This window comes from Lolium perenne, chromosome 7 (genome assembly GCF_019359855.2).
Source record: "Lolium perenne isolate Kyuss_39 chromosome 7, Kyuss_2.0, whole genome shotgun sequence".
Taxonomy (NCBI): Eukaryota; Viridiplantae; Streptophyta; class Magnoliopsida; order Poales; family Poaceae; genus Lolium; species Lolium perenne.
The window spans coordinates 65,043,426-65,053,759 of record NC_067250.2 but is presented as its reverse complement, the minus strand read 5'-3'; the positions used below and the strand labels follow the sequence as shown (position 1 = coordinate 65,053,759).

Here is a 10,334-nt window from a genome sequence, read left to right as displayed (position 1 = left end):
CTAGCTGGTCCAGGCGATTCCCTATGCTGATAGGCCATGTGGGCTATATTCCCACCATGACACACTTTAAGGAGCCAACGGAGCAGTCTAGTTGGCAGCCATGTTGGCAACGGAATAACCGTTAATCTGACAATGCGAGCTCAGAACACACACTGTTATAGACATATTTATATCCAAATCATTTTCAAACAGCTTTTTGTGCTATACATGAATTTGACCCCAAAAAGACCCTCTGGGCAATTTCTCTGCCTACTTGAAGTACCTCAAAGCAATAAAAAAATTACAACGAACAGCGGGCTCTTTGAGCGCTCGGCAAGAACGAGGATCTGCAAAGTAAATATCCCTGCAACGGAAGGTTCCGCTCCCAAATCGGTCAACTCATGGCTAGCACGTCGTCTATTATATTTGTGATCTGATTCGGATACTGATACTTCACAATAAAATACTTGCTTAAGAATATTGACTAGCGATATTTTATACTGGCGATGTAAGTGTTCTCTAATCGCCACGCAGCTTGCACGTATCATTATTTATTTAATTATGCTGCAAGTATAGTTAGCCATCTTTTGGCTGAAGGCTTAAACTCCTATATATATCAGTGTGGTCACATTGGTTTCATGAAGGATTGGAACTTTTCCGGTAGACAAGAGTTTACTCCTTTTGCTTAGAGTGAAGTACGTACCGTCGGTGGAGGAGCTAAAGTTCTGTGTTCAGGTACGTTAGTAATTTCAACTTCGTTAGATGCTTTAGGCATCTGATCCCAACATAAAACATTATGTGTGTACTGCCAATCTGTATCATTGCTTTTGTCCTTGTGTAATTTTCGGTGCCATTTAAACTGAATTGCCCATCTGCCACATTCTGTATTGTCTAATAAGTAAGACGGCAAGATGTTAATTATTTTCGCTGTCACCACTCACCACAGCAAGAAAGAAAGAAAGATAGTTTTTTAAAACCATGGGAATCCCTTTCCTTCCAATTTCCCATAAAATGAGGATGGCCACCAAATTTCTTGTAAGAGGCCGGGGTGATGCTCTTCATATAGTGATGTTGTTTGGAAAATTATAATGAATGCTCTGGGAATATTCAAAGGCATGTTCTTCCCTCATGTTAAATATTCAAGCCATCACATCTGATCGTAGCCACAAGAATTTTATGATACATTTTAACATGAAATGAAACATTGTCGAAGGATTGGATGGTATTTGCTAATCATTGGCTCATTGCACATATTGCTTCATTAGAGTGTCAAAAATAACAACGCAACCGCATATAATGATGTTCAGATGTTTGTGTATGTCTTTTAAGCCTTTGCAGATATCCTTGATCGGTAAGTTGCAGAAAACCAAAACTAATCCCGGGTGCATATACACCCGGTATATACAAACCATATTTTAAAAATGTAAAAAAAATTAGCATATACAGAGTCATGTTTTATGTGTGCACATAAAGTTTCACATAAAACCGATAAATTTTGTAAAAAAGACAAATAATGCCTCGAGAAATAGACTATTTTAGCACAAAAAATTTGTCTTTTTTACATAGGACACAGTATCGGTTTTTGCTGAAACAACTTTATAAGAATGTAACATATCAAGGTATACACGAGACATTTTTATTTGTCTTTTTAAACATTTGTAAATATGTTTAATATGAATTTCAAATAAAGGGTGCATATGCACCCGGGTCAGCCAGCTTCGTGAAGTCAGCCAGCTTGAATCATTTGATTCGAGGGAACCTTCCTATTGATCTTTAGGAAATGATCGGTAATAATGCCCTGTTTCTCCTCATGACTTGTGATTTGTGAATAATCCACAATTATTTTTGGATACGATAAATAAGATATTTGGGTTGCCTTGCGTTTATTCTAGAGGGAGTTAATCATCTCAAATTGATAGGTTCGTCCTATTATGTTGGTTTACTCACAAAGGTACATTATTGTAATTTATCCAGTGATAATCAACCGCTTTAACTTCAGATGCATGATCTTCAGGTTCTCTACTGCCAATCTGACCGCGCTCGGGCACCTAGGAACTAAAACAACATGGAGCTGCAAGTTAGCGCCGTCTGGTTCTCCATAGCACTTTTTCTAATCACTGCAGTTCTTACAAAGATTGCAAGTAGGAGAACTACCAATGATCATCTGTGTACACTCCCACCTCCGCCTGAGGTGACTGTTCTGGGAATTTTACCTAGTCTGCTTACAAAGGGCCCTGAAGCTACAATGCATTATCTGTATAACAAGCTTGGCAGTGCATTCACGGTCAGTTTTCTCTGGAAAAGGACAACCTTCTTGGTTGGGCAGGAGGCATCAACTGTTTTCTTCCAAGGCTCGGAGTCAGAAGTTACACAAGGAAATACAAATGAGTTCACCGTGCCCATGTTTGGAAGCGAGATGGGCTTCGCGGTAGATTACTCTACTCGAATGGAGCAGACTCGCTTCTTTGTTGAGTCTCTAAGGCCCGCACAACTCAGAAGCTATGTTGATCCCATGCTTGAAGAAGTTGAGGTAAATACCAAATTAACCCAGTGTGGCTAATTTTTAACACATGGATTATTCAAAAGACGACGTGGGCTTAGCCCAGTGGTTAGGGTCGCAGTGGCGCACCCTAACGACCAGAGTTCGATTCCTGTGAGGGACGAATTCTGGAATTGTCACGCCAAGTCCTCCTTCTACTATATCAATAGTGTTTCTAGTTCCTCCTAGACACTGTTTCATGGATTATTCAAAAAAAATTCCAGAAGCTTTCATTAATTAATTTATTTGCTACATATTGATTATACTCTACATAAACTCGGGCAAGCTGAAAACTAAGTACACCCTCCGGTCCGGTATTCTGGGCTCCTAATAAAAATCTATTTGTTTCAAAACACCTAAAAAGTAAGGCCCACTTTTATTTAGTTACCTAATTAATTGACTCCTATAATTACTCTAGCCACACCGCGTGGCTCTCTCTCTCCTTTTCTTTAGGATGCGTGAAACTGTCTCATGCATGTGAAAAGGAAACCGGGCCTTTTTTTTCTATGTTCCCTGCGCATGCAAACCAACCGGATATGCATGTTCGTTGCCCTTCTTAATAGCCATCCTTAACTAAAAAATCTAAACAATCATCTGGTTGGTGCATAGGTACAAGATGAGAAGCCAGTAATTTCGTACCTTGGTCGCGCTGCAATTTCTAGTAAGCCCAGAAAAGGAGAGAGAGTGCAAAGCAAACAAATATCATCATGTACTGCAGAACTGCAGAAGCATCATGAGCTACAAAGATTACATTGTCTTGTTCAACAATTAGCTTACACAGAGTGCAAAGCAAACAATATCATCATGTACTGCAGAAGCATCTCGTGTACTACTTGTGTTTATAAATCGTGTACAAGGTTCATAAACCTGTGGTCGTGTGGTGCATGTACGTTATGGAGAATTTCGACTTAACTGACAGCTAGCCTAATAGTGCTTTTGTATTCCACAGAGCTTCTTTGCCAAATGGAAAGAAGAAGGGGTTGTTGACCTCAAGTATGAGTTTGAGGAGCTACTGATGCTGATCTCAAGCCGATGCCTTGTTGGAAAAGAGGTCCGTGAGAAGATGTTCGGCCAGTTCTGCACATTGTATCATCAAATAGAGGAAGGGGTGAACTTTGTCAGCTTCATGTTCCCATACATGCCAACTCCAGTGAACCGCCGGCGTGACAGAGCACAGATGAAGCTTACAGGTATTCTGGCTGACGTTGTGAGGTCACGTAAGAGCTTCAACCGTGTGGAGGAAGATGTCCTCCAGCGTTTTATTGATTCAACATATAAAGATGGCCATGGCACAAATGAACGAGAGGTCAGCCAGATGATACTCGGCTTGATCTTTGCTGGAAAACACACAAGTGCAATGACTACGACATGGACTGCAGCTTGCCTTTTGAGCCATGCAAAGTCTTTTAATGCAGCTTTAGAGGAGCAAAAGGAAATAATCAGTAAACACAGTGAGAAGATAGACTACAGTGTCATATCAGAGATGGGCATCCTGCATAGCTGCATCAAGGAGGCGGCACGGTTGCACCCTGCGCTCCCAACGTTGGTCCGCCAGGTAAAGAAGGACATCACCGTGCGTACAAAAGAGGGCATGGAATATGGTGTTTCGAGAGGTCACACCTTAGTAAACCTTGTTATGGTGAATGGTAAGTTGCCACACATTTACAAGGATCCTGAAGTGTATGATCCAAATCGGTTTCGTCCCGGAAGGGAGGAGGACAAAGTTGGTGGGAAATTCTCCTACACATCTTTCGGTGGTGGAAGGCATGCGTGTGGTGGAGAGGCTTATGCATACATGCAAATCAAAATTATATTCAGCTATTTGCTGAGGAATTTTGAAATGGAGCTGATTTCTCCATTTCCCAAGCCAGATTGGACCAAGTTTCTGCCAGAGCCTAAAGGGAAAGTCATGGTAAGCTACAAGAGACGTCGTCTGCCAACCAACTAATAAAGATTTCATCTGCCCAGCAAACATATATCTTGCAAGAAGTTTTTCACATATCTGTATGGAGGTGTTCATATTAAGCCCTTGTCATATTCAGTTCAGTGTTTACCATCACTTGAACCTTTTTTTCAAACATTTGGCCAATCGGCCCTGTTTTGTTATACTTTGTCAATGAGAAAAGTTTATGTTTGTGTTTACCTACATTTCTCATTAACTTTTCCATTGATGTGATGCCGATATGGTTTGGTAGGATCCAGAAGTTAGTTAGTTGCATATACATGTTGTTCTATTGTGAAAAATCCCGCGACCACGCTTTAGTCACTACTCTCTCTCTCTCTCTCTCTCTCTCTCTCTAAGAAGTGAGCCTAGCTCATTCGGTTAGAGAAGTGGATGTACAACCCAGCCACCTAGGTTCAAGTCCCCACGGACCCAGAATTTGGTTCTTATTATTTTTAAAAACCCACTATAGAGGCTTCCCCTGCCATATTCCTTTCAGAAAAAAATGAGATGATCTGTTCTCGGAATCTAGCATGACACGTAGGACATGTCACCGAAGGGAGCTCGCATGAAGCACGACATACAAGACAAGCCAACGAGCGCTTTTGAGACCCGAAATCCCACGTGCGCTAGAGGGACTCTGCCTGGACGCGAGACGGTGATGTGCTACCCTATATCCGTTCGCACACCCACAAGTGCTTCTGTATTTGCACGCTCATATACGAATCGTAGCGGTGATCCATAACAAAGAAAAACATGCGATCTTATTTAACGATGTTTTGTGTCCGGTATAGACCCAACACGAGGCTAGTTCTTCTAAGTGACTAAAGCATGCTCGCGGGAGTTTTTACAGTAGAACAGATAAAAGATAAACCGTTTTTGGGAATCTTCTAGAACCTCCTGGTCGGGTTATCTTTCTAGTTTAAGTTTATTGGTCTGTTTTTCTGCTTGTTTTTCTTTTTCATTTTTGTTATATCTTAAAATGTGGGGACATTGTTTTGAATCCGGGAACAATCTTTCTTTCTTTTGAAATCCACGATTTTAAAGGTGCATGAGAAAAAATTCAAAGCATGGGTATTTTAAATTTGTGAACACATTTAGAATTGAGAGGTATTGTAAAAAAACAAGTTGTAAGCCTATCCAAAATCGTAAATATTTTTCAAATTCGTGGATATTTTTAACCAGTGTGGATGAGCACTATTTAAATTTAGAAGAAGTTTTTAAAAGTCTAGACACATGTTTTGTTTTCACCAAAAAAAAACTGAATTAACCAAGAAACTGGACTTTAGGCGAGCGGAGTAGGCGGAGCAGTTTGCGAGCGAGCACTAGTAGAAAAAGAGGCTTCCGTCCACCCCCATTAGTCCCGGAAATATTCGAACCGCGACTAAAGGGGGCTTTAGTCGCGGTTCGGGAGGCGACCCGCGACAAATGCTCCATCCGCGATGAAAGGGTACCCCTTTAGTCGCGGTTGGTAACACCAACCGGGACTAAAGGGCTATGGAGGGATGCGGCTGGCGGAAAAACCTTTAGTCGCGGTTGGGGACACCAACCGCGACTAAAGGGTACCCCTTTAGTCCCGGTTGGTGTCCCCAACCGCGACTAAAGGTTTTTCCGAGTTTTTTACTCCCACGCACCGCACCCCCCCCCGTGGATCGCCTTTTTTTGGTTTGTAAAATACAAAAGAAAATGATAGAAAATTCAAAAAAAAAATTGTTCTCAGATTCTTGTATGTTATGCAACCTACTACTCGGAGAAATTAAGAAATTCGAATTTTCACTTTTTTTGCAAAAAAAGTTAAAAAAAATGGTAAAACTGCAATAACTTTTGCATACGACGTCGGAAAAAAAACGTATAATATATCAAAAAAATCCTGGGAAAAAGTTACATCCGAATTCACCAGGGTTTACCCGGTTAGCCAATTTTTAGATTCTCAAAATTCCAAATGGAAATACAAAAGCAGGAAGATTTAGTTTTTTCTATAAATTATGGATTTTATATTTTTAAAATTTTTTAAAACCTAAAATTAATAATTTCATCCTGCATAAAGATTACTATCATTTATACCCAATTTTTAGATTCTAGGTTTGGCAAAAAAAAAATTAATTAATTAATAAAATTAAAAATAATACAAATTAAAAAGTTAATGTTTATTTATTCATTCAAGATTATTATTACATCATTACTTTTGTTTATTAAAAGAATTATTTGAAATTCAAACAATAAAGAAATGTGACATCGATCAACATGTTAATAGGATTGATATGATACTACTATCACATACATGCGCGCGAAGCACTTGGATGCGGAACGGAATGGAACTCGGAAGTTAAGCGTGCTAGAGGTGGAGTAGTGGGAGGATGGGTGACCGAGCGGGAAGTGGGACCACGAGTAAGTAATTTGACTAGAGATAAGTGTAGTTAGAGATAGAGACTCAGCTATGCAAATAACTGAAATAATAGAAATTCTGAAAAAAATAGAAAAAAAAACGGAGTGAAAAAAAATTAGAAACACAAATAAATTAAAAAAATGTAACGAAATAGCCTTTAGTCGCGGTTGGGGACACCAACCGCGACTAAAGGTCCTTCGCCCAGGCGCACGCTAGCCGCCCACGTGGACGGGCCTTTAGTCGCGGTTCGTAAGGAACCGCGACTAAAGGGGGGGCCTTTAGTCGCGCTACTTTGGTCGCGGTTGCGCAACCGCGACTAATGGCAGTTGCGAACCGCGACCAAAGGCCCTTTTTCCACCAGTGGAGCTGGGCCGACCCATGCAGGATGGAGACGTGAGTGGATGGGAAAAGCAGGAGCAGCTGAACCCAAACCTATATGGGCCGCCCTGGATCGTTCTCGTCTCAAAGACGATTCCCCGACCATCTTTGTGGGACCCGGAAATCCTATACACCGACCAGGTCGGTGCCTACCGGGCACCGCACACCCTGGTCGTGTATTGGGCCTGGCCCATTTTCACCTTTTGTCTTTTTTTCGTTTACGTTTTCTGTTTCTGTTTTTATTTTTATTTTTTCTGTGTTTCTTTTTTTCCCTTTCTTTTATGTTTATTTTTATTTTTATTCAAAATCGAAAAAGTTCAAATTTGAAAATACTTCAAATTCTAAAAATAATCAAATTTGAAAAATGTTCAAAACGAAAAATGTTCAAAGCTAAATATTGTTCGTATCCGAAAAATGTTCGTAATCGAAAAATGTTCAAATTTAAAATATTTTCATTTTCGAAAAATGTTCAAATTTTGGGAAAAATCGATATTCGTTCAAATTTAGAAATTCATTTAAATTTCGAAATCTTTTCAAAATCTGAAATTTGTTCACTTTCAAATTTGTTCAAATTTTTAAAAATGTTTGGGATTTAAAATTATCTATGTTTTGAAAAAAACAATTGAATTTGTTCAGATTTGAAAAGCGTTCAAATATTTTTTAAGAAACCTCAAAAATTATTTTGGTTTTCCAAAAAATGTTGAGATTTAAAAATGCAAAAACAAAAGAAAGGAAAGAAAAGGTGTACCTGATGGGCCACAGCCCATGAAACTGTTGCCTTCCCACGGGGGTGTGGTGGCTCGTTTCCACCGACCAGGCCGGGAGACAACACCTCCCTATCTTTGTCCTCTAGGGCTAAAAAAGAAAAAAAATAGATCCCGCGTCGTGGTCTGGGCCCCACCTCCCGTGGCCATGCTCGCTTGATCCCTGGTACGGCAAACCCTATACACCGACCAGGTCGGCGCGTACCGCGCGTCGCACACCCCGCGCGCGGTACGGGCCGGCCCAGTTAGGTGCGGGCTGCCTCCTTTTTCAATTTTTTCTTTTCTTTTTTTTCTTTTTTGTTTCTTTTTTTCCTGTTTTCTTTTTTCTGTTTTCTGTTTTCGTTTTTCTTTTGTTTTTTCTGTTTCCTTTTTTTATTTTTCAGTTTCGAAAAATATAAATATTTTAAAAAAATGAAATTAAAAAATGTTCAAATATAAAAAACCGTTCAAATTTAAAAATCGTTCAAACATGAAAATTGTTCAAACATGAAAAATGTTCAAATTTAAAAACCGTTTAAATTTAAAAATCGTTCACACTTGAAAATTATTCAAACATGAAAAATGTTCAGATTAAAAACCGTTCAAATTAAAAAACCGTTCAAACGTGGAAAATGTTCAAATTTTGAAAATGTAATTTTCGAAAAATATTAAAAATATAAAATCGTTCAAATTTTAAAATTGTTGAATTTAAAAATGTTCATATTTTTGAAAAAAATCTTGAAAATAATTTCATAAAAAATGTTAGATTTTGAAAAAGAAAAATATTAATAACAGAAAAAAAACTGTAGAAAGAGAAGAAGAAAAAAAGAAAAAAAATCGTTACCTGAGCTGATGGGCCGCGGGCCAAACTACCGACCTGGTCGCTGGGGTGTGCGGCACCCCGCACGCGCCGACCAGGTCGGCGTTTAGCAGTTCCCCCTGCTACGGCTCTGCATTCTGCACTATAACAGATAAATGCCGTGGCAGATCTGGCCGGCTGGCCCCTCTTTACTTTACTTGCCCCTCTCGTCATCGTCCACACAGTCGCAAATGGCAAGTCGCACGCCCGTACAGCCGGCTGAGAAATGTTCAGACTAGATCGTGCCGGCCGCGCATATATCATCCTGTCAAGCTCTTGTTTTTAACCAACAAGGAAGCTGGTCGTTGTTCTGTGATTCCATTTGTGTTTCGCCGCTAGGTTTCTGTTTTTTTTTTTCAAAGCACAGTACAAATATAGACTATCACAAATACATATCTTTACTATTAAATTGCAATAGGTGGCTGGCTGGTGTCACAAACGGGCCAAAGTTTGTTTTCTCTCTAGGCCCAATCTATATCAAACATTTTTTTGCACCGATTTACCCTCCCACTAAATTATATATTTCCACCTTTTACCACAAAACAGTTCGTGTTATGTTTCTCTTCCGTGTTCTCTATACTAGGCGACGCTCACTATCATCGTTTGTTGTTTTGGTAGGTTTCCCTGGGTCCAGCCATTGCCAAATGTGAGTCATCCTCGAATACGTTGCATCGGCAAGACGTTTCACAACCGGTCTCCAAGAAACCTTCATACCTATATATATATACACCGGCCGACCATGATATCCGTCGATAAACTGAATCACCACAACTTGCGTTCTCTTATTTGCGAACTCGGTCGACTTATCTGATTGATTCTTCGTCGTGCATCCGATCGAGATGAAATCGCGAGGCTTACATGCTAGCCAACCTGTCCGGGAACCTGAGCTCGATCGACGTCCGCTAGATCCTGGGCAACGAAGTGGAAGGGAAGAAGCTACAGATGTTGTTCAATGAAGTGGAAGAGAGGAAGGTACTCGACGCCGGCAGGGAGGGGAGGGGATCTCGTCAAGGAAGTTTTTCACGGCCTCATGAAGCAGCAGTTAAAGGCGCCAGGCAATCTCTTTCCATGCCTCGATGGCTCGATCGCTCGCGGGCTCACGGCTCAACTCTTCAGACGCACGACGCAGTTATGGACGCCGCGCGCCGCGCCTTACACATGCCACAGATCGTATCTGCCTGTCTGGTCACTGTTGCTCTCATGCCCTCTCAATTTCTCCTAGAACAGCCGAGCGTCGCGGCAGCTGATGTGGCGCTTCCTCCTGCCTACGTGGAGTTATCTGTTATGGAGTATTCCCGAGCGATTGGGGAATTGAGCATTGGAGCCGAGCAACCGAGATTGGCTTTTGTCAGCCTAGCAGATTTGTACCTGGCTTTGCGGAGAGCGTGGCATGCTCAGTCTAGGGTGCAACCAGCAGCAATTATAACGGTGTATGTACTCGGCGCTTAATGCCTAGGAGATTAGATAGGCAGGTCACCGTCGATCATACACATCCGATACCCTTATAT

General features: G+C 40.8%; 1 protein-coding gene across 1 annotated transcript; it reads left to right on the top strand.

Moving 5' to 3' along the window:
* The first annotated feature begins 617 nt into the window (after positions 1 to 617).
* On the top strand, positions 618 to 4,660 carry LOC127317243 (obtusifoliol 14-alpha demethylase). The gene is made up of 3 exons (XM_051347767.2): positions 618 to 714; positions 1,994 to 2,509; positions 3,468 to 4,660. Exons 2-3 carry the CDS (start codon positions 2,045 to 2,047, stop codon positions 4,464 to 4,466), a joined length of 1,464 nt encoding a protein of 487 aa, XP_051203727.1. The 5' UTR covers positions 618 to 714; positions 1,994 to 2,044; the 3' UTR covers positions 4,467 to 4,660.
* Positions 4,661 to 10,334: the final 5,674 nt, after the last annotated feature.